The sequence below is a fragment of the Crinia signifera genome, chromosome 4 (assembly GCF_055691185.1).
Source record: "Crinia signifera chromosome 4, ASM5569118v1, whole genome shotgun sequence".
Taxonomy (NCBI): Eukaryota; Metazoa; Chordata; class Amphibia; order Anura; family Myobatrachidae; genus Crinia; species Crinia signifera.
The window spans coordinates 20,122,414-20,147,963 of NC_139220.1; the positions used below are offsets into that span (position 1 = coordinate 20,122,414).

The window sequence follows — 25,550 nt, forward strand, 5'->3', positions numbered from 1 at the left end:
TTTGTCCAGCAGAGGGAGCATGGATCTAGTTATTGCATTTTACATCCAGCACACCCTTTAACCTTCCTCCCTTCCCAGGGCTTGTGCAATGCAGACAGAGGGGAGGACGGGCGGTCTGCACTGCGGTGAAGGCATAGGACCTAATGCCAGGAGTTATGGGAACTCCCTTCTTTCCACCACCCTGCACCCCTCCTGCCAAGTGCGCCAGTCCTTCCTCTCTGTGCAGCTGATTCACAAAACACAATGTGGATTACGCACGTGCTGGCAGCCTTTATTTACTGACCGGGAGAGGGAAAGAGAGGCAGCTTAGTGGTAGCGACAAATGAGAAATACTCGCAGCGCCTGACCGTCGGCAGCCAAGGGATAAAAGGCGCTGCTGCGTTATATTTACCATAGCGCAATAATTGCTTATTAGCAGATTAACCCCCATTTCCTAGTAGCACAGCGTCTAATTAGGGGGAAGTGTCTCACTGACCCTGGAGCGCGGCGGCACTTCTGCTTCGCTGATGAGTACAGTATGCACATGTAATCATGCAAGGTCTGATATCCCCCAAGGGCGACGGAACATCCTGGCACCCTGCCCCCATCCGTGCCTCGTTTGTCTCTTAAAGCAGACTGTAAAATAAAAAAAGGTTTTAATTAAATTGCTTTAATGGCTTTTTGTTGGATTGGCGGCTTGCACCCCCCCTAGTTGCTATCAGTATAGTAAGTTAAATTAACACATATGATAAATGAAAAAGACGCCAATCCGTGTCATTAAATATCAGCTAGCCTTTTAAATAAGCATTACACGCTAGAACAGACATGGCGTCCGAGCAGGAAGGAGCTGGGGGCTGCTGGTCCACCATCATTGATTGAACCGGGAAGTGCAGCATTAAAACAATCTTCAGTTGAATTGATCATCATGGGTAATAGATATAGGAAGCTATACACAGAGTGATTAGTATCGGTGATCAGATTTAATTAGGAACGCATTTATTCTCCTGCAAAGTGTGGCAATCTGGGGGGGGGGGGCATCATTTTATTCCAATGACTGGCAGCGGGAAGCCTAGCGCCCGATCAGAACATTCTGTTATACCAGAGGTTCTCAAACTCTGGGTCCCAACCACCTCAGCATGGGGTTACGACTCCCATGTTGCTGATCATCAGACTAATGCAAGTCTGTCTGTTGTAACTGCTACACAAATATGGATGGACAAGGTCATTCTGTCACATAAGCAGGTTACCAGAGCCGTGGGCAACGTGGTTTATTCACTGTGACATTTGCAATAAGACTAAGAACTGAATTACAACGGTGTGTGTTAGACTGCTTAAATACTCTGTGATCCAGACGCCCGGTGCAAAGGCTAGATCTGGCAAGTCCCCTTTTATCTAACAGAACACGGATCCCAGTATTCAGGCGCAGAGCATAATGGATTGTTTTGTAGATGAAGGAATCCACTTCACGGATTGGCCGGCCACTGTTCCAGTTGCGTCAGTATCTCGCACCTGTTTGGTAGTTGGTCTTTAGTTTCCTAAACAGCAGATTAGTCAGACAGAGAACTCCTGCCGGTGTGCTCTGTGCATGGGTGCGTAGTTTTCGTCCCTTAATTTTGTTTTTGCCATTTTCTTTCCAGAGGGTGATGAAACCGGTGTGATGGACAGTCTACTAGAGGCCCTGCAGTCTGGAGCTGCGTTCCGAAGGAAAAGAGGTCCACGCCAAGGTAATCTCAATTCACGATGTACCATTTATTGCCGATGGGGGTCCATTATACACAAATACGTGAAATCTCAAATAATTTCTCTTATGCTGGTGTCCTCCAGCCCCAGTTCTAACAGCCGCCATCGCTGAGGTGGTGGTGTAGGCTATCCCGGCCAATCACCGAGCAGAAAGGATGGCGGGTTCTTGAAGACATTCTTCCTGGCTAAACTAGGGATAAGGATAGGAAGAGTTAGTATAAGCATTGCTTACCTTGAAGCTACTCCTGAGGGAAGCATGGATGTCTTACTATTGGTTACAACACGTTTTACCTAAACAGTGGTGGCAGCCATTTTGTGAGCTACACCAGTATTTGCAAGAATACATTCTAGACTCCTCCAAAATGTCTCCCTTCATTATTCAAGGCAACTGATGCGCTTTACATGATCCAATTTGTTTTAACATATGAATACCCGGTACTTCGATTTTAAACAAACATACCGCATACCCAACTGAAGAGCAGCACAAGTCCCATATCGGGAGTCCTGGAATGCCGGTACTCCCAGCAACCGTAGACCTGCAAAGTCAGACGTAGTGATCACCTGCAGAGGCTTATGTTCCCGAGATGTCGGACTGCCTGGGAAATTTACAGTTATGTTAGTTTGTGGGATGGGGGGCAGTTTAATATAAGAATTTTAGAGTGTAATTATTTTTTAACGGTTATTGTATAAGAGACCTGGAAAGCTGGATCCTTGTACATTTTAAACATGTTCTCACATGGCCGTTTCCTATTGCAAAATAATCCAGCTTTTATTTAGGTGCTTGCCGATGAATGAGTCACCGGCGGGTGCGGTCCTCTCTCATCGCACTATTCTTCCCCAAACTTTTCCGGATTTACAGCCTCAGTCTTATAGTTATTGTGAAAACTGAGTATATTCCTTCTTAACCCTTTGAGTGCCAAGTGAATTTATCAAATTAGGTGTTAAAATTGCCAAGCAAACCTTTGTATCCATCATAATGACCGGTCACGTTACCTTTATATAGGCAATAATGTTTTTTGTGGGTTTTTTTCGCCCAACATTTTTTATTTGAATTTATATAACAAATGTGAGCAATGCCGGGATTTTTAGCGGATATTTTGTGCATCTCTCACAGAGACGATGGCACTCAAAGGGTAAAGGGTGTATTTACTAAAGCTTCTAAAAATGAAAAGAGGTGATGTTGCCAGTAGCAACCAATCCGATTCTAGCATTTTCTAGGATGCAGTAGAGAATTGATAGACTCTGGTTGCTATGGGTGATATCACCTTTAAATTTTCAAAAGCTTTAGTGAATTTACTCATTATTTGCATTCATTTGTTGCCGCTCCCAGCAAGCGGTCGATGTACGAACGCCTTCGGCAAACGTCGGTCAACGAGGAGGTGTTCGTACAGAGGGGGCTGGCATTGATCGACAAGGGGGCTGGCGCATTGGGAACGCTCATCATTTCCTGGGTGTGCCAGCAAAAATGGTGGGTGCGCCCAGAAAAAACGCTGGGCATGCCTGTACGGGGGGCGGGCAGCTGATGTCAGTGCCCACCCCGTCTTCGGCCATTTATTTGCAAAGGAGGGGGGGGGGGGTTGATTCTTTAATGGTCGGCAACCATCAAATTATTTTTCCCCCCCATTCACTCGGATGTGAATGAGTGTACACATTTATTTGCATGCCGCTGCGTCTATGCAGTGGGTGACGGGCGTTCATTCAGCGAAAGACCGCTACTTAGCAAACCATTATAATGGGAAAAAAATGTTTGCTTGGCAGTTTTCACACTAAATGACAAAATCACTTGGCACTCAAAGGGTTAATGATATAATTTTGTAACTTTATGTTTTTGGTTTGCTACTTTTAAGCAAAATGGTTCCATTGACGGGCCAACTTACATCGTTTTCTCCCCGGGTTCTGGAACTCTGTCCTCCATAACCCCAAACAGTTCATGTTTCCAAAGGTCTCCTTACAGAATCCAAAGTGAAATAATCTACTCCACCTGTGGACCTTGGGAATGTGTCAATCAATGACTACACCTGTGCACCTGCTGTAGGCGACCTGGAAAACGTGACCTGTGTCGGGATACTGAGGACCGAGTTTGAAAACCACTATATAATCCCTTTTTTTTTTTCTCAGGCTGATTCCAGCCCGAACGAGCCATTCATTCTGGATTATTTAGTAGTTTGAGAGTAAGTTACACAACTGTGCAATTGTCAGTGTCAGGTTCCAGCATCCCAGGGCCTTGAATAGAAATCCCTTTTGGCAGTGACGGACTTTGTTGTCTCACAAAGACGCAGTATCCTGCAGCCCCGTGGTTTTCAGCCGAGACCAGTTTAAGCCAGAGATTTGTCGCTGGCGGATGCAGTTGGATGAATCAACATAATTTTGTTCCCCAGCTACAGCGTGAAGTCAACATGGTCTTCCTCGGGTCATGGTCGGACTTACAATGATCTCGTTTGATCCTGGCTGCTAGTTGTCAGCTAACAGGATGACAGAGTGTTAATGAGTCACTACTGTATATTGTGTAGTCCTGATAAAGAACAAGTCACAGGGGCACAGAGATCCCGTTAAATGTGATCATTTTTAGTCCCATCCCCCTTCTAGTGAGATAAAGTCCACAGGACCTTGGGAATTCCATCAGCTGGTTCAGAACATTCATTGTTATTATAAACACATTTGGTTGCGCTGTTTGGATCTCTGCACTGTAGAAGACTGCCAGGGATCGATGTGGAAACTATTGCGTAAGCCATTACGGCGCCATCGGAAGCATAAAAGATGATTGTAGGTACTGGTCACATTATAACTATTATCGAATACTCTGTTAAATCATATCCGTGTCCTTTCTGATAACAAAAAAACGCCAATAACTCCAACCAAAGCAGCACTACGAATCCTCAGAGAGTCTCCCTAAACTTACAAACTTTACAAATTTTGACAACAAGACCAAGGAGTGCTATGAGTATAGCTTATGACGTTCTTTACCGTTAATGGTGGCAGTTAGGAGCTCTGTGCTTCTGCTGGCTTTGTGTTCATAAAGAAAGAAAAAATATGAGACCAGACATCACTCCGACACTGTGGCTCTGCCGGAGAATTCTAATTTCCAATTTTAAAATGTAGTCTTCTAAAAGTGGTACGGTATTTAAGAGACAGTTCACCCAGAGTGCAGCAGGTGGCTCCTCCCCTTGTCATCCTGATATCCATTCAGCACAGTTGGGTGACCGGGTGTATGCTCAGGTGCGAGACCAATAAAAAAAGACCAATAGCTAGATTCCTAGGTAAAGTGAAGTATGTACAATATCTGGAAAATACCAAATAAGGGTACACCCGTTTCTCTACAGATGGACTGGCATCAAATATACTAAAATGTAAATGAAGCTTACTGTATATTATTTCCCTCTTCTGCATATATATACAGTATCCTATATCAGCATGCCTGATCTAAATGCAGTGCGTGTTCATTTGGCTGCAATTCAGTTGTTTCTGGAACAGAATTACATATCGGGAACAGAAGGTGGAATTTATACGTTTGGTTGCAAATCCACCTACTCAGCAATTTGCTGTTTTTAGCTGAACACATTTGGAAATGTTCTAAATATATGTAACCACTGAAAAACAAAGCTCTGTTATCTTAGTATGTGGGTGGTGAATGTGTAATAATGTTAAAGCTACAATCCTATCTGAAAATGTATTTCTAACCTAAATCAGACTTCTTACCGGTAAGGAGGCACATGGAAAAATTCATTATTCTTAGAGGTTTTTTTAAATCAAGGTGCTATAAATTATAGTTTGTAAAGTGTCATGCAATTATCATGGCAACCACAGTCACATTGCATTGGACATTCATAGTATAAATCCCTACCCCCTTTTTTCCTCTGTGATCATGTGACCAATGAAGAGCTCAGTGACTGATTGGCTGAGACTAGGGGCCTGATTCAATCCTGCTTGTGTGGCGTTGAATGTTCGGAGCCCAGTGAGCAGGTAACCACCGTCTCATGCCCTGCAAAATCCACCTTACGAAGGGGTTTGCAGTGCTGCAAACAAATGTGTAGGGGTACACATCCATTTGCTTGCAAGGAAAAATCAATAGAATTTTTTTTTTTTACTTACCACCGCTGCATATCCCAGGACTTGGCGGCTGCAATCAAAACCGTTTTTGAGGGCACACCCATGAAACCCCGGGGATCCGCCCCAACATGTCCACCCCCTGTCAATCAAGTTGCGAGCGCCTTGCAAATAGAAAAAATTGCCGAAGGGGCTCGCAACCTATCCGAGCGCGTGTGCTTTGCAGACACTGCGTAGTGCACAAACCATCGGACATCGGCTGAATTCGGACCTTATTGTTAGTATGTTTTGTTTTTACCAGTATTCATGTTAGAAAATTCTAGTAGTTCTGACCAAGGACGGTGTTTAGTTTTCAAATGTTTTTGTCTACGTTGAAATGTGCTAGAGGGTTTTACGTGTTCCGTCTGGGTGAAGGTAAGTGCACTAACCGCTTCCTCCACATCTCCGCAAGCTACGGGGCTGCAGTATCTCTTCTTAATGCTCTATTTCTTCTCAATAGACTCTCTCCTGTCCCTCACTGAGGAGGAGGTGGCGGCACCAGACCCGGTAACACTGGGTTCATCTGTGTGATGTGTTTGTGCTATTAACCATTTGTGCTTTTTTTTTTGGTTGCTGCTAAACATTCCCAACAATCCCTCCCTTTTTGTTTTCAGAATATTCTGTTCCTCCTGATTTTATTATGCAAACAGCGTAACCTCTAACATAGTTGGCAAAGCATAAAAACAGGCAGAGCCAAGGCCGACTAAATAATGGCTTGAGAGATGTGTCTTGGTTCTCGGAAGTACAAGGACGATAGTTCGCATTAATTGTTTGTCCTCTTTTCATGAACATGCATGGGGTTTACCGTGCACTCCCTGTTTGTATGGACTGCATCAACCAGTGTAAAGAATGGAGAGTAAGAGATTCTTGCGATCATGTCATAGACTGTGGGGTAGATGTATGAAGCTTGAATAAGTGGTATCTATCCGCACCAGCCAATCCGCTCCAATATGTAAATAGTCAGAATTGAATTAGAAGTTGATTGGCTGGAGTAATATCACCTTGCACATAAAGGGGCAGATTTATTAATCCGGCCAATCAGCTCCAAACTGTGAAGTTGAAGAAAAATGACAGGAAGGAGCTGATTGGCCGGTGATAAAATCCAGACACTATATCACTTCACCGAGCTTAATAAAACTACCCCAAAGTTCTTTATGGGATAGATAATTCTCCAAGCTTCATACATTTACCCCCTGTATTTGATAAATGCTATCTAAAAACACTGGTCCACTACCCTACGCTTTCTGGTGCTCAGTACATCTTGCCCCGCACCCCGAGCAAGGAGTGTTGAAAACAAAAAGTTCCCTTGATTCATCACCATATTAATGAAATTAAAGTTCAATTTAAAAAAAAAAAAAAAATTGACTGCAGTTTGTAACCTGAACAGTAATAGTTCAATCACAGCGGAGTTTTAGACCTGTTGGGTTTCATATTAGTCCATTTAACCTTTTTTGTACGTATGTATGTGAGAAATGAAGCCATCTGTCACTGACCACGCCACATTGTATTTCTGTCTCACAGAAGCCACAGATTCATCTCTCAAACCACTAGATCCCGACCCTGTTCCTGCCATTAATCTTACAGATTCACTGACACACATTAATACATTAATGGATAATTTATTTGACTAACTCCAATATAATACCGCAGTCCATGTTACCCTCCAGACTGGTTAAAGTATATAAATGTTTTTTTTTTTATATATATGTTGACTGCTGTTTTTTTGGTATTAAGGATGAAATATATAGGGCCCATGGTTAGCCAATGAACGTGTTCATGGTTATCTTAACCCTTTATCTCACATATACCGTATTACTTAATTGCAGTGTTGCCTTCCTCTGGTGTCACTTGGTCAACAGATAGTCTTGATGACCCTGGTCATGCCTAAAATAAATGGATTGGCCGGGGGCAGTAGCACTTGGAGATGACATCATCTTCAAGCACGTACTAAAGGCCGGAAGACACAGGTTCGGCTCGAAGGGTTATAACCCGGGAATACGGTTCCCCGGGATTCAACCCAGGTTCAAGCTGGGCAATTATGTCTGAAAGTAGTTTTAGGCATTTATTCATTAGAGGATTTTTTTCCCTTAACATTTAATGGCCCTTTTATATTTATTAGCCTTAAACTACAAAATTGTTCCTGATTAATTTTATTAATTTAGAGTGACAAACTTTAGATTTTTTTTTATGTTGTAGAAATAGTTAAATTTAAGTTTTTTGTAGATTGTCTCCGTTGTTTTATTCTGGCTGCACACAGTCCTTTCCGCTTTGTCCAAGCAACAGGATCTGTTTCCAATTTGGCCAAATTGTTGGGCAATCTAGAACCACATTTCTGTTGCTTGATGAAGCCACCTGCCATTGTCTTATGACCAGATTTGTGACAGAATTGCTGGTAAATTACCCTGAAAACCATCATGAATTTGTTGTGGATAATTCTTACCCATTTTTGGGCCACACGTTCCGCAATCAGTGCAGTTTGCTGACTTACGAGGGTCAGGAAAATGCAGATTACGGTTATAGTAAGTTTTATCTATATTGCGCACTCCAACAAGACTCAAGGCGTAATACATCAAACAATGATACAGCAATAGATAAGTCACATAGACATAAAGAAAGCCTTGAGAGCACAGTAGACGCAATGAAGTGTTGGTGCAGGCATTTTGAATAATAACTTTTAGGAGTTGTGTATTCCACCCTAACAAGGTACCAGGTGCGGCAGCCATTTTAGGCGCACTGCGTAGGATTACCCTGGGTGGAATATTATACCCCTAGAAGAAATTACACAAAATGGGGTGATTGCTGTGTAGAGTAGGGTCCCAATAAAACAGTCAGGTCCATGTATTTTTCATCCCATGCACCAGATCAGGCAGCCATGTCTGGCGCACTATGAAGGATACACGGTGGGAGGTGAGCCATATAAGGACCCAATGCGGATATGGGAAAGCGGATGCTTGTGTAGTAGTATGATATACAGTGTATGGAAACATCCATGTGAAGCACATCCTGCCCGCAGAGGAACCATCCGAGGCAACCAGCTGGGGGACACTGCGTATGTCCCTGTTGGCAAGGTGTGCAATCAGTGGAGGTACACATTATACACCAGAGACACTACACGAAAATACTTTATGCATCATGTATTCTTCCACGATTAGAGCTGGGCTGCTTCCTTGTGGCTGCTTTGTGTTTTCTTTGTGTGCCTTTGCATGGGTTTCTTTATGTGCATGCGTTGTGCATGGTAACCGTCTTACGCTCTTACTAACAGCTGACCTTCTACACAGGACCACCCATGGAAAAAAATGCTTTTGTTTTTAGGGATTTGGGGGTGAGATAAAGCACTATCCAGTCAGCTCCCAACTGTCATTTTACAGGCTGTGTTTGAAACCGTGTCAGGAGCTGATTGACTCTCCATGCTTTAATAAATACCCCCCTAAGTTGTCCCATATAATTTCATGTGATTTTATGTAGTGTTGATGTTAACATGCGTCATTAACCCAGTTAGCGATATATATATAGGTTATATGACCAGTCACTGTGAGGTGGGCAGTACGGACGGTATAGTGGTTAGCATTACTGCCTCACAGCGCTGAGGTCATGGGTTCAATCCCCACCATGGCTCAAACTGTGTGGAGTTTGTATATTCTCCCCGTGCTTTCGTGGGTTTCCTCCGGGTACACCAGTTTCCTCCCACAATCCAAGAATATACTGGTAGGTTAATATACAAACTCAACACAGTTAGGGCCATGGCCACGTGCCTGCATGGCCATGGCCACGTGCCTGGATGGCCACGTCCCTTACCTTCAATGTAATTTCCACGTACCTGCAAGGCTAGGGCCTCTTAAGTCTGAAAAGAATACCAGCCTTCATCAGAGAGGCTTATTTCAAAAATCATGAAGAAGACTGAAGAAATCATAGATTTATCTGATGTTTACAAAGATAATGGTGGTCACCAACATTTCCATAAAGCTGTATATTAAAAGAAAAAATTTCACAGCTCATTTCAAGTTTCTCGTTTGGAGTTTGGCCCTGTAGCTGACACTAGACGCAGTCCCGATTAATTTGTAATTAACCAATGTTGGCCATTGTAAAGACCACACCTCCTTCCATTAGGCCATGCCCATACTACATGAGCTCGGCCAACCTCTCTATGGCCCAGAAGAGGCTATATATGTAAAAGTAATGCTTTATTTCTTTATTCCCTTCAATATCTGATAAACATCTTTAGTTCTCTTAAGATCTTGAAATATATACCTATTTATTTTTATTACTAGTTTTATTAGCCGCTGTGTATTGTAGTGGTCCCACAGTAATATTAATATGTCTATTCTTTTGTTATTTTATTTGTTTGTTGGGGGTTTATTTATTTATTTTTTTGGTATCCATTGCCAGGTACATTTATGTAAAAAAATTATAAATATACTGTAATTAACTTACACTTTCATTTTTAATCTGAATTTATTGTTTTTGAGCTTGTATAATATAATTGTAACTTTTAATGAAAATTCACTAATTTGAACTTCTTAAAGGGAACAAAACTATCCAGCCATTTGCTGTAGAAAAATCCAATAGCTCATTGGCATAAAACTTGATTCCAAAACCTGCCTTTCAATGGTGATCATAAAAGCAAGAACTGTAGAGTTATATTGTTGAAACGTTTGGGGCAAGTGTAAGTTCCCTTTAAGTTATCATGATCATACTAATGTTTGGAACCACAATTCGAAAAAAGGCACATACATGTCACGATGATGGAGACCGTGTGCCTTGTGCACTTTTACTGTTGTCTCATTGTGTTTTCTTTTTTGCCTTTTTTTTTTTAGCAAATCGAAAAGTTGGCAACGCCGTTACCTCGCTGCTAGCATCCGAATTGACCAAGGATGATGCGTTAACATCTGTGGGCACGAAGAAGCTCAAATATGCTGAGCAGGACTTGACCGAAATGGACATCGGTCATGAAGACGGGCAAGATCTACTTAGGCGCTCAAATTAACCACTCCGCGTGCAATGGACTTTTCCAAGCCAGCAATAGGAGACCTTAAAAGAACTTTGGAGAAGACTTTCACCAGCTTAGGCCCCTTTTTAAAATGATTGTTTCAAGGAGAAGATGAGATGTTTTTAAATGTTCAGTCTGCATTTTGGGTCATTCATAGGAAAAAAAAAGGTGCCAATCAGTGGTCTTCGTTTTCTTGGTCTTTTTGTTTTTAGTCTCTATTGATTCATGTCTGCTACTTGGTACAGTGTACAGGAGATCATTGCGGCCAAATGTTCAAGAAAAATAAACCCTACGCGTCAGACAAATATGGAATGGGATTAAGTTAATCTAACCAAAGTGTGATCGAGTGTAAATACAGTATTGCCTTAATCCATTGTTTTGCGTTCCTCTTCAGGACAGAGATCATTGACATCACTGTAATGTACATGAGTAATTTATTTATCTTGGTGTTATTGTAATAGCAGGAAAAATTACATTGGCTCTGGGTTTTTCTTTTTTTTGTTTTTTTTTTAATGGTACAGTGGGATCTGCTGTTCATTGTCCCTACATTACCATTGCTTAATAATAGTGTATGATCTTAAAAACTTGAATGCAACAAATCTGTTGATGGTACCTTCTTTCAAAGTTGGTTTCTGAGCTTCGTTTTGTATCATCAAACAACGCTTCTACCTTACGTATAATATAGGGTCCATCGTTGCAGAAGACCTCGATGACCACCTGCCAGCTCTACAGTAGGTCTCTTAATACCTCTCACATCTAGTGGTAAACTAGTGTTTAGAAATATGTTTACCCAGAACATTGGGCTTTTTTTTGTTTTTTTTAAGAAGTATTTCTGTTTTAATTAGTAACAGCGTTCGCTAATAAATGCTTCCCCCTTTGGTGGATTCTAATGGGGAACCAGACACTTTGTATTTGCTGTTATGTCCTGTATTATGCCTGATATCTTCTGCTGACCTGTTTGTATGATTGTACAGTTTTTGATCTTTGTGCTCTGTTAAAGTGAGCGCAAACGTGCTTCCACTGTGCATCATTGATGGATTTCCGTTGCACATCTTCTATATGTATGATTTGGGGGAAGTGATCCACTCCACCACATTTGGTTGCTTTTGGATCTCTTTGGAAATTTAAACTATTTTTGTAATTTTTAAGCTCTTTCCTTGAATGTAAGATGAGACCTTTTCAAGCACAAAGACGATCACCCTTTCGTTGATGACTAGAGCTTAAACCGACTTAGCTACTCACCTTCACTTCTCAACTGGTCATAGGTAAATTCAGTGGCAGCTCCAGATGTGGGGCTGCAGAACAGTCCAAACTTCAAATATGGGAGGAACACCAACTGCCAGTGAGTCATTTTGGAATGGCTGTGGGTGTGGCTCCTCTATATGAATTTTGAACTGTGCCGGAGGCCCCTCCTCTAGAGCTGCCAATGGTTAAATTTGTGCTCCAAGTGTAAAGTGCAAACAAATAGTCATACACTGCAAATTAAGTTCTTGCGTGATTTTGAAATGCTGTACTATGTCATTTAAACTTGTGTTTTTATTTTATACGTGATATATTTTGGATTTATAGAACATTTAGGAGACTAGATAGGAACTTGTAAAAGTAATATTATTTGGAAAGAGGCTTTACTGCATTTTACTGTGCCTCCTTGTTAACGGTTGACCCACCAGTGCTGTATCAGCACAAGGTGGTCTCCATTAGAATGTATGGGTTAGGGTCACTGTCTTAGTTAATATGGAGAATTGTTAATTCATAGGAAATACTGGCATGCCTAAAACTTAGGTCCTCTTGATTATTATTTTTTTTTTTTTGCAATCAAAACTTTATTTACATCTAGGTTACTGTTGTATATGAACATTATTATCTGATATTGGTTCACAAAATGTTTTTGTTTTTTTTCTAAACACAACTTTTCATTGGAAAAATACCAGATTCACCGTTGGTGAATGTGGAAGTGTTTTCATGGCGCAGTTCACTTTATGATACTGTATTATTTTTATATATTTCTGGATAGGAATATTGCATAAGCAAAGCAGACACAAATAAAACATTACTTGAAACCAGCCTATTAAAGAAAAGCTGCACAAATATAGTTTTTAAAAAAGAATGCGCATAATTGAATACGACTCGAATGTTGCAAGCGTCGGCGGAGTTAGCGAGAGGTGGGCCAAAGGTTTAAAAATACCGTTTCGGTTTGGGACCAAGCTTAGGGCTAGCTCCGCCCCAGTTTAAATTGCACTACAGCATTTTTGGTACACTGGACTTTAAGAAATATTGTGTTGTGTATCGGGACATACTGGTCTATTTACAAAAAAGACGTTTCGCTGAAAGACCCAAGAGCTTTTCAACTGACCTTCTTAAACTACGGAGGGCAGTAGAACTCTACTATATACAACCGGTGGCGGTGATTCTACCAGGTGTATCCTCACCTAACAACTACTACCATTTGGAAGGGATTTATTTAAAATAAAATAAAAACTTAATTCTAATAGGGATGCTGTTAAAAATTAATTGTAAATAGTGTCTTTATTTGAAGCACCTTAGTAGTTACTGAATGACTCCAGAGCAGCGCTTACACCTTAGCTGCTAATGTTTTATGAAATATGTTCCGTATCTTCGAATGGACGTATCCAATTGCCAAAACTTTCTATATGAGGACCGTATATAGTACATCCGGTGATTTTTTTTTTTTTTTCAGGCAGCATTTGTACAAAGCAAGTACATAAATATCCACGTTAGTGTTTCATAAACTTCTATGTATATTTATGTTTTACCTAGGCTTCTGAATTGGGAACCCTATGGATGTAGAAGCGTTGCTATGCATTAACGTTTATGCTTTTCTTTTACAGATTATTTTAGTTTATTTTTTGTATTTTAATTCATTTCTGAAACATATCAAATATATTTTTTTCTACTCTCTCGAATGTCGGGCGCTGGGCTCCCCTTCATTTTCCAGACCGCTTAAAGTACGTCATTTTAAAGTAGGCTAGAAAACTAAATGGCTTCATACTCCATAAGCACAACATATGCGGTGGTATTGGTTTATTGGTTAATACAAGGTATTAAGACTTAATGAACCTTCATGTATGTGTCTAACAAACCTTTGTAGTTCTTGACTTTTTGTAAATTAATTAAATCTAAACGTAGCTCTTGTGGGGGGTTTTTTGGGGTGGGGGGAGGGATCTAACTTAATTAGATGTAAACAAGAATACCAGCAAAACAACACGGCTACCAGCTGAAAGGTCATAGACCAAAATGCACGGTCAATGCTTTTATCTATGACCTACCCAGTGATCCACTGATCCGTCACGAGAGATGGGTGTATTCCATGACCTACCAATAAGAATGCCGCTATATTCCGGTGCCAGTGTCAATTGGGGAAATAATGACTGCCATCAGCATATTGACTTTTTAAAATAGTGTCCTTTTATATATATAATGTTGTGTTCTTGCTTTGCTGGCAGATTGAGGCTCGTGCCGCTCAACAATTGTGCTTATTTAATAACATTGTGCCGACAGCAAAAGATTTCTAGACCGCCACGGCCAATCGGCTATCTTATAACAGATTAATCTAGACCAACTGATGAAAAATATGATCTGATGAGTGGCTACACTGTTGGTGCAGGTTCCACCGTTTTTAAAAAAAGGCCCTGCAAGTTTTGGCGGCATTGGCACATACCATTGTGGCCAGATGCTGTATCTTGAGCTCTCATGTCATGGTATAGTCATTTTGTATGTTATTATCGAAGACTTTGTTTTGTTCTGGAATCCTAAAGGCCAAATGTGGCGAGCCAGACATGTCCTCACCATGGGGTTTATATGGGGTTTTTGTTTTTTTTAATATTGCATTGTAGACCTGTTTGTACCAAGAAAAAAACATATCATGCTTAGTTTTTCTGGGAGTTCTAATCATATCATGTTGTTCGAACTGTTAATAAAACCATTCATCTGTTTCCTTTGCCTTTTTCGTGTCTTTATTCACAGTGGTTATTGTTTTATATCTTGTATTGTATGACCAATGTCATCATTGGTGCAAATGGTGTAAATGTTTTACAGATGGAGCAGACTTCAGACTACATTCCGTAGTTTCTATGCCAATGCGGATCCCCATTCACTTCGAGTACTGGGACGCCCGATTCCCTGTAGTAACAAAACAATGGTAAAATGCTGATGACTGTGAGAACACTTCCCAACCAATAACGCTACTCAACAAATGTAAAAAAAATTCTCTGCATTTGGCATGTGAATATGTGCTCTCCCCTGATATAGGGATGCGGAATTCAGAGGAAGAATCTGTTTTTTTCTATCACTTAACATTTACTAGATACATAAAGAGAAAACGCCCTCTCCTTAGAACCTAACCTCCTCCCGGAGCCTAACCCTCCCCCTAGTGCCAAACCTCAACCTTGACCCACCCACGCAGCCTAAACCTCCTGATGGTATCCTCGGATGTCTTGATTGTGAACATGCTGAAATTCTGAGATCGGCCATTTGAACCATGTCTACATTCTAATATCCACAAGGGTACTGTTGACCTTCTCACCAGATATCTGTGTATTTTCTATTTTCCAGCTCCCACCTTTCCCTCCTTGATACCTCTTGTCTAAAGTGGAACACCTGATTAGAGTCTCTATTAACTAAAGCAACACATTTATGCACTGCACCGCAATGTGTAAGGGCATTGTGGTGCAGTGCATAATGTGTAAGGGCCATTGCTGTGCAGTGTATAATGTGTAAGGGGCATTGCGGTGCAGTGCATAATGGACCTTATTCTGGTTGACTTGCAATGCTGTAAATTTCACAGCCTTCCAAGTCCCCCAGACGCTGCCCACACAGCCGCCCCCCCCCCCCCCCCCCCACACACACACACACATGCCCCCCACACACACACATCTTGCACGCCACAATCCCCCTCAGGGCTGCGAATGGATGATTTGCATAATAATCCATTCGCAACCTTGGTTGCGGGGGAGAAATCATTTGATTGGTCGGCGACCATCGAATGATTTCTCCAGCGCTCACAGATCTGAGACACCTCTATGGTGTCCTCAGATCTCTGAGCATCCTGTGTGGGACATCAGCTGCCCATCCCCCACACCCGGGTCATTACCATGGGAACGCCCATGAAACTCTGGCCGTTCCCATGGGCTACGCCCCCTACCTGCACTGCTAGGTGCGAGCGTAACGGCAAATAGGCAGTTCGCTGTGCCCGCTCGCACCAAGCGTCTGCACATACGCATACGCTAAAATTCGGATGCTCGGGGGACCGATTAAACTAGAATAACCCCCAATGTATAATAGGAGTTACGGTGCATTGCATAATGTGTAGTAGGCATTACGGTTCAGTGCATAATAAAGAGGCATTTGTTGGGACCTGCATTTGGAGGGCATCCTGGTTCCTGTAGTGCCACAAGGAGGATTTAGCAGTAACTCCTGGTAGGCTGGCTCTCAACTTGGATATATTGGTAAGTGATGTTATCATGTAGCCTTAGTGTGGACAATTATATGGACCAGAATGGGTGCTGTTATGATGCAGTGTAGGACTTCCGGTATCAGAGAAGCCTTGACGAGGCCTGGAGGGTTTTCATATTTTTTGCAAATTATATATAACCAAGATCTCTGAATTACCTTCTATTATTTTATTACTAATGCCCTCCCTTTCAGCACATGAGGGGCATTACTAATATGATTGAGCAGTGCATTGCGGTGCAGTGCATAATGTGTAAAGGGCTTTACAGAAGGTGGTATATTGTATCAGTGCCATTATGGTGTGTGACCTAAAGTGTAAAGGGCATTACAGTGTGTGGCATATTGTGTAAGGGCATTACTATAAGGAGAAAAAATTACCAATGATGTAAGGGGCATGAATTTGGTCCAAAAATATAGTGCTATCGAGTGTTTGAGGTAAGGGGGCCCCAAAACGGTATCTGGCCTAAGGCCCCATGAGGTCTTAAACCAGCTCTGGACTCTGACCATGAGTAATTATGGGCCTTATTCTAGTCCACTCTTTCTGTCAAAATCCTTCTTAAGCTCCAATTGGCTACCTCTATTCTAACAAAATATGTATGGTCAACAAAACCCCCAGCTATGGCCCGCTCCAAAATGTCCCTTCCGAGAGCATTCGGAGGACTGGACCTCCCTGATTTGTCCCTCTACCAGACAGCCTGCCTCTTGGCCCCATCCAAACATTACTCCGAGAGTCCCTCTTCCAGAGCCTGGGTGGACATCGAACAATCTCACTGCCCACACATCCCTCTCTCAGACTTACTAAAGATCCCAAAACATATAAGACCCCCCCTCCTAACCCTACTCCCGGCGACATCTGCTACCCTACATGTGTGGGACCAACTATTTTCCAATCTCCGTGCCCCACCTGCCCTTATCACTACTCTCCCTATCACTACAGCGGCAAAACTCATACCCAATCTCAATCTGAACCTCTGGAAGCGCAACGGGATTAAAACCCTAGGAGATGTGTTAAACGCCAACACAATCCTACCCTTCACCTCCCTACAAGAAACATACTCCCTCCCCTCCCACGAGTACTATCACTACCTGCAGCTGGCCCACTGGTGGAACACACACTTTGCCAAATATTCTCCCCCAGAAGCCCTCCACCAAACGGTCCTCTCCCGCCCCTCTATGACGATCTCCAAAGGAGATATTTCCTTTTGGTATAGGATCCTGATAACCCCCCCTGCGTTTACCAAGACGGCAGCTCATAAGAAATGGGAGACGGACTTGGGCATCCAGCTCTCCGACCCCCAGTGGAGCAAGATCTTTCTATCTTCATATACAATGTCCCGCTGCCTCAATCACTCGGAGATGCATATAAAACTGATTAACCGCCTCTACCTGACCCCCGACCGCCTACATACTTTCTGGCCAACTTGCTCTAACATGTGCTGGCGTCAATGTGGGAATGTGGGTAATATATTCCACATTTTCTGGTCTTGTCCCAAGCTCAGGGAGTACTGGAGAGAGGTATTTAATTTAATATCCATGGTAATTCAGATATCCCTCCTACCCGACCCACTCATAGCCCTATTCCACGTATACCCCCGGGAACTCCCGGCAGGGAAAACATATGTCCTCGGACACATTCTTATCGCGGCACGTGCAAACCTTGCCCAACAGTGGAAGCAACCCTCTCCGCCTTCCTCTCTCCAGGTTATTTTAAAAACAAATCACCATTATCTCATGGAGACCGGTCACCAACCCCACTCGACTAACCCCCCCCCCACCCCACCCTAGGGCCCCCTGGCATACTTACAAAACAAAGGGAGAGGGGACCAGACTTCTCCCCCCTGACCTATCTGGACAGTCAACTACGTTCAGTTTAAATGAAACCCCAGACCCGGAATCCCCCCCACCTTAGGTACTAGACAACAGCCTGATCAAGTCAATAGAGCTGGGACTATTAGGGAATGCTTATTTCATTTCATATCAGTCTGCCATACTGTTCTATATGTCCTGATCTGTCTAGTATATTACCTACCTCGTATATAGCCCGCTCTGCGCAGCGGTGTATCTGTGCTATGTTCTATATATGTTTTGTTCTACCTATTTTATTTGCAAATTGTACTGTTTTTTTTAACCCAGAATGTTGTCCCCCCCCCCCCCCCTCCCAAGTATCCCCCCTTTTCTTTCTTCTGTACCCCATATAAAACTCTTTGTTAATAAAAATTTATTGATGGAAAAAAAAAAATCCTTCTTAAGCTGTGTACACACGGGGGCGATAGGGGCTGAAATCGCTGGCAATATGGTCGCTGGCGACCATATTGCCAGTGATGGGAGTGTGCCCCGGCGATAAATCGCTGGGTGCGCGCTCCCGTTTTCAGCCCCGTTCTAATCGCTGGTCGCAGGAGCTTGCAGAGGTTCCCTTTCATCAGCGACCATCTCTGGTCGCTGATGAAAAGGAGAAACAGCAATATATCTCCCCCGTGTGCACGGGGCTTAAGATGGACAAAACCATGTGCAATGCAGGTGGGGCAGATGTTACTTGTGCAGATATAATTAGATTTGGGTGGGGTTTTACTTCAACGTGAGGTCTATATTGCAGTGTAAAAATAAAGCAGTCAGTATTTACCCTGCACAGAAACAAAATCACTCACCCAAATCTAATTCTCTCTGCACATTTTATATCTGCCCCCCTGCAGTGCACATGGTTTTGTCCATCTAAAAAGGATTTTGTCAGAAAGAGTGAACTAGAATAAGGCCCTGTGTTCATATTGCTGTAACCCAGGAAAGGCTCCAGAGGGGAATCTGCAGCACAGTTCAAACTTCAAATGACAGCCACTGCCACCAACTGCCATTCAAATCTGACTCCCTGGCAGTGGCTGTGGCTCCTCTCTTTGAATTTAGCACTGTGCTGCAGCCCGTCCTCTGTCCTCCGAATGTGATCTCTTCATGTGACGTGTCATCCCCATACACGTATGTCATGTTGTTGTGTTACTGTACATGTGTGGGAGAGGGCTGGAGTCGTGCGGTGATCTCATCGCTGGAGATATCACGAATACAGACTGCTGAGTTCTGCAGTATATCCTGGTCTCCTGAGAATATCCCAATCTGAATATTTCCATTGGGAAATTCAGCATCAATAAAATATTACAGAGCTTTTAACAGTATCCTAATGCAGACAGCGCCGCCCCGAAGTCACAGAGACGAGTGGTTGTCATTGATTTTTGTTTGTGGAATGGAATTCTAGCTATATAGCATGTATTATGTGACGACCTCTCCTCATCATTCTCCATATTAAGTGATTGGTTATTATAGGCGGGCTTTAAATCCTAAATGTGTTCTGCACTTACCGATTCTGTTGTGCATTCCCGAAACTGTATTTTAAAAGCGATGTCATATGAAATGCTAATGTACACAGGGCCTGATTCACATGACTGCAGTTTATGCAGACAGACAAAACCACACTGCACTGCAGGCAGGGCAGATGTAATAGGTGCAGAGAGAGAGTTAGATTTGGGGGAGTTATTATGTTTCTGTGCAGGGTGACAGTTCTGAATGAGGCCCATTACTCCGCTTAATGTAAACCTAGCTTCCTGAGCGGCAGTTCCTCTGCCCTGGTGTTAGAGTAATGTCGATAATGATGACTGCAAGTGATTGGTCGCTCACACTAAAAATCCACCCATTCTGCGACGACACTGTCTAATCTGTGATATGACACTGATCTGTTTACAGTGATGGAAAGAAGGAGGAACTGAACTTTATAATGTATACATGAATAATGATGTCGCAAAGTCTGTTTAATATGAATAAAGCACCTACTTTTCCATATGGGACATTCACCAACACAAGGTAAACATTTATTGACCGTTATTTACATAGCGCCAGCCTGGTCTGCAGCACTTTAGAATAGGGAGCAAAACATTAATAAGGCGAGACTGGGTCCGAGCGGACAGACATGAGCGGGCCCTGCTTGAATCACGTATTCCCTATCCCGGTGTCTGCAAAGCTAATACTCAATAAATAAAAATAAATTCTCTTTAAATTTGAATGCATGAAAATGGAAACCCAGCAGATTAACTCTTTGAGTGCCAACGTCTCTGTGAGAGACGTGCAATATATCCGCTAAAAATGCCGGCACCGCTCACATTTGTTATATAAATTCAAATAAAAAATAATGTAAAAAAAAAAAAAGATTATATTTCCTATATAAGGTAACATTACAAGTCATTATGGTGAATAAAAAGGTTTGATTTGGTCACTTTCACATCTATTTTGACAAATTTGCTTGGAACTCAAAGAGTTAATACTCTTTACGTTGTTTAGGCAGTTAAAGTATAACGTACTATTACCGGAATGTTAGACTATAAACATCTTCAGTTAAATGGGGCTGTGAAACAAATTCAAAACTTTATTTATAAATTCCTAGATTACAAATTAAAAAGGAAAAGATCTGTGACATACTGCCATTGCTTATTGGTAGTAACGGTGAGCGCTCGAGTAATTTATGTGCTGAGCAAAACAATTTATTCACACCTATGCATTTACTGTAAAGGTGCATACACACTGTACAATTTTTTGACCAATTTGGTTGAAAGACATTTCCATTGAACGACATATTGACGAAAGACGAAAGATCTAGCTACAGTTTATAGGCTCTTTTTGAAAGATATTCAAATTGAACTGCATCCACAGTTGATGAACAACTGGCGGGTATGCGCATCATCATTCGTCGTTCGTTTGGTGTCATTATCTTTTGTCAACATCTTTCGTCCAGGACACTGAGTTCAATGGAAATGTCTTTCAACGAAATTGGTCCAAAAAATTGTACAGTGTGTATGCACCTTAAGTGTAGAACAGTTTCACATATAATTTTGTACTACTAAACCTATTGATTATCTACAAGTAGCATGCCTCCCAACTTTGACTGGGGGGGTGATATGGGGCATGGCCCCCTGCTGCGGTAACTTCCTAAAAAAAAGGGACATTCCCACAAATAACGGGACAGTTGGGAGGTATGAAGTAATGTTCTCTCTATATCACTCTCGCTTGTGTGACCCCTGCCTCTCTGTCGTGGTGGGATTGGTTGTTCGGCCTAGATCCATAAATGCAGTTGAACTGAGCGGAATTCTAGTAGTAAAGCAAGTCTGGCTCTAACACGGAAACAGGTGTATATTAGAAATGACATTAGCTCAGGTCCCAACATGCAGATATTTTGGAAAGTGACCAATTGTGCAAATAGGCCTGTACCTTTGCATATGCTTACCTGGCACACGTGCTCAATAAAAAAATGCAGCGCAGGTATTTTTTAGATTTGTTAATGAGCCATATTATTATTATTGTTAAAGTTATTCTGATTTGTCCAATTATTGGGTCTAATTCTAATTCGGTATGGATGGCCAATCAGAGAATTCACAATCCGTTTCCTTTTGTAGCGGCTGTGCATGCATGGCATCAACAATGACTGCAATTCCGTATGCATAGAAGCTGCAGTCTGACAGGAAGACAGCGCTTACGGGTGCAAACATGGCGTTTCTGGGTGTTTTTGTCAAAACACAGGCGCGCCCAGGCGTTTTACAGGTAGGACTATGACATCACAGATGACCACTTCCTGCCTGGTTCTGACGCAAGGGGGAAAGAAAACTGTTGGATGGTTCGTATGTTATGAATGGATCGCTATTTGGGATGCATTTGCGATTTTGCGAGGGTCTGTTCTATTTGATCGCAGGACATTACAGATCTGCCTTATATCTAGTGAATCATGCTGAATGGATCCCATAGCTTAATGATTAGTGTGCTGGACGTTCAGCGATGTTTTATGCTGGACAACTGGGCTTACTATGCATGACATGTGGTTCGACTGATTACGGCTTTATGAAATACCCAGTGTTATAGGCACAGTAGAATTATCAGCTTGGTGCAAGGATCACACCATTGTCCGGTCTGTGTGTCCAACCTCCATTCCCGGACTCCCAATACCACATAAGTCTAGACATATCCTGTTTTTCTCTGGCAGGATATAAGGCAGCTTTGTAATGTAATAAGTGTGGCTGCAGCTGCTGTCCTCGCACGCAACACAGACTCCATATAACGCAATAAAATCATCACCATGAGTAATCGCTCAGTGACCCGGTGCTCAGTGACCCAGCGTCTCTGCAGAATGAAGCAGCTCTGTTATCCAGAGCAGCCAAATGAAGCAAATGTTACTTTCAATGTGTAAGATACAGTAGAAGTGCAATCCCTCCCAGTTATAACTGCGCAATGTGTAAGATACAGTACAGGTGCAATCCCTCCCAGTTATAACTGCACAATGTGTAAGATACAGTACAAGTGCAATCCCTCCCAGTTATAACTGCACAATGTGTAAGATACAGTACAAGTGCAATCCCTCCCAGTTATAACTGCGCAATGTGTAAGATACAGTACAGGTGCAATCCCTCCCAGTTATAACTGCACAATGTGTAAGATACAGTACAAGTGCAATCCCTCCCAGTTATAACTGCACAATGTGTAAGATACAGTACAAGTGCAATCCCTCCCAGTTATAACTGCGCAATGTGTAAGATACAGTACAAGTGCAATCCCTCCCAGTTATAACTGCGCAATGTGTAAGATACAGTACAAGTGCAATCCCTCCCAGTTATAACTGCGCAATGTGTAAGATACGGTACACGGTGCAATCCCTCCCAGTTATAACTGCACAATCTGTAAGATACGGTACACGGTGCAATCCCTCCCAGTTATAACTGCGCAATGTGTAAGATACGGTACACGGTGCAATCCCTCCCAGTTATAACTGCGCAATGTGTAAGATACAGTACAAGTGCAATCCCTCCCAGTTATAACTGCGCAATGTGTAAGATACGGTACACTGTGCAATCCCTCCCAGTTATAACTGCGCAATGTGTAAGATACGGTACACGGTGCAATCCCTCCCAGTGTACCGTATCTTACACATTGCGCAGTTATAACTGGGAGGGATTGCACCGTGTACCGTATCTTACACATTGCGCAGTTATAACTGGGAGGGATTGCACAGTGTACGTATCTTACACATTGCGCAGTTATAACTGGGAGGGATTGCACAGTGTACCGTATCTTACACATTGCGCAGTTATAACTGGGAGGGATTGCACAGTGTACCGTATCTTACGCATTGCGCAGTTATAACTGGGAGGGATTGCACCGTGTACCGTATCTTACGCATTGCGCAGTTATAACTGGGAGGGATTGCACCGTGTACCGTATCTTACACATTGCGCAGTTATAACTGGGAGGGATTGCACCGTGTACCGTATCTTACACATTGCGCAGTTATAACTGGGAGGGATTGCACAGTGTACCGTATCTTACACATTGCGCAGTTATAACTGGGAGGGATTGCACTTGTACTGTATCTTACACATTGCGCAGTTATAACTGGGAGGGATTGCACCGTGTACCGTATCTTACACATTGCGCAGTTATAACTGGGAGGGATTGCACCGTGTACCGTATCTTACAGATTGTGCAGTTATAACTGGGAGGGATTGCACAGTGTACCGTATCTTACACATTGCGCAGTTATAACTGGGAGGGATTGCACTTGTACTGTATCTTACACATTGCGCAGTTATAACTGGGAGGGATTGCACTTGTACTGTATCTTACACATTGCGCAGTTATAACTGGGAGGGATTGCACCGTGTACCGTATCTTACACGCGCAATGTGTAAGATACGGTACAAGTGCAATCCTTCCCAGTTATAACTGCGCAATGTGTAAGATACGGTACAAGTGCAATCCTTCCCAGTTATAACTGCGCAATGTGTAAGATACGGTACAAGTGCAATCCTCCCCAGTTATAACTGCGCAATGTGTAAGATACGGTACAAGTGCAATCCTCCCCAGTTATAACTGCGCAATGTGTAAGATACGGTACAAGTGCAATCCTTCCCAGTTATAACTGCGCAATGTGTAAGATACGGTACAAGTGCAATCCTTCCCAGTTATAACTGCGCAATGTGTAAGATACGGTACACGGTGCAATCCCTCCCAGTTATAACTGCACCATGTGTAAGATACGGTACAAGTGCAATCCTTCCCAGTTATAACTGCGCAATGTGTAAGATACGGTACAAGTGCAATCCCTCCCAGTTATAACTGCGCAATGCGTAAGATACGGTACACGGTGCAATCCCTCCCAGTTATAACTGCGCAATGCGTAACATACGGTACACGGTGCAATCCCTCCCAGTTATAACTGCGCAATGCGTAAGATACTGTACACGGTGCAATCCCTCCCAGTTATAACTGCGCAATGCGTAAGATACGGTACACGGTGCAATCCCTCCCAGTTATAACTGCGCAATGCGTAAGATACGGTACACGGTGCAATCCCTCCCAGTTATAACTGCGCAATGCGTAAGATACGGTACACGGTGCAATCCCTCCCAGTTATAACTGCGCAATGCGTAAGATACGGTACACGGTGCAATCCCTCCCAGTTATAACTGCGCAATGTGTAAGATACGGTACACGGTGCAATCCCTCCCAGTTATAACTGCGCAATGCGTAAGATACGGTACACGGTGCAATCCTTCCCAGTTATAACTGTGCAATGTGTAAGATACGGTACACGGTGCAATCCCTCCCAGTTATAACTGCGCAATGTGTAAGATACGGTACAAGTGCAATCCTTCCCAGTTATAACTGCGCAATGTGTAAGATACGGTACAAGTGCAATCCTTCCCAGTTATAACTGCGCAATGTGTAAGATACGGTACAGGTGCAATCCCTCCCAGTTATAACTGCACAATGTGTAAGATACGGTACAAGTGCAATCCCTCCCAGTTATAACTGCGCAATGTGTAAGATACGGTACACTGTGCAATCCCTCCCAGTTATAACTGCGCAATGTGTAAGATACGGTACACGGTGCAATCCCTCCCAGTTATAACTGCGCAATGTGTAAGATACGGTACACGGTGCAATCCCTGCCAGTTATAACTGCGCAATGTGTAAGATACGGTACACGGTGCAATCCCTCCCAGTTATAACTGCGCAATGTGTAAGATACGGTACACGGTGCAATCCCTCCCAGTTATAACTGCGCAATGTGTAAGATACGGTACACGGTGCAATCCCTCCCAGTTATAACTGCGCAATGTGTAAGATACGGTACACGGTGCAATCCCTTCCAGTTATAACTGCGCAATGCGTAAGATACGGTACACGGTGCAATCCCTCCCAGTTATAACTGCGCAATGCGTAAGATACGGTACACGGTGCAATCCCTCCCAGTTATAACTGCGCAATGCGTAAG

General features: G+C 42.8%; 1 protein-coding gene across 3 annotated transcripts in view; it reads left to right on the forward strand.

The window, feature by feature from the left end:
* DIAPH1 (diaphanous related formin 1) overlaps nucleotides 1-14,743 on the forward strand; it is a 183,660-nt gene extending 168,917 nt beyond the window's left edge. For 2 of the 3 annotated variants that reach the window (XM_083181344.1, XM_083181345.1), the window contains 2 exons: nucleotides 1,617-1,703; nucleotides 10,617-14,743. In XM_083181344.1, coding sequence (XP_083037470.1) covers nucleotides 1,617-1,703; nucleotides 10,617-10,786 — 257 coding nt within the window. In that variant the 3' untranslated portion in view covers nucleotides 10,787-14,743. Of the gene's footprint in view, nucleotides 1-1,616; nucleotides 1,704-6,262; nucleotides 6,310-10,616 lie in introns of all 3 variants that reach the window. The other variant, XM_083181346.1, reaches the window with a different exon arrangement.
* The last annotated feature ends 10,807 nt before the right edge of the window (nucleotides 14,744-25,550 follow it).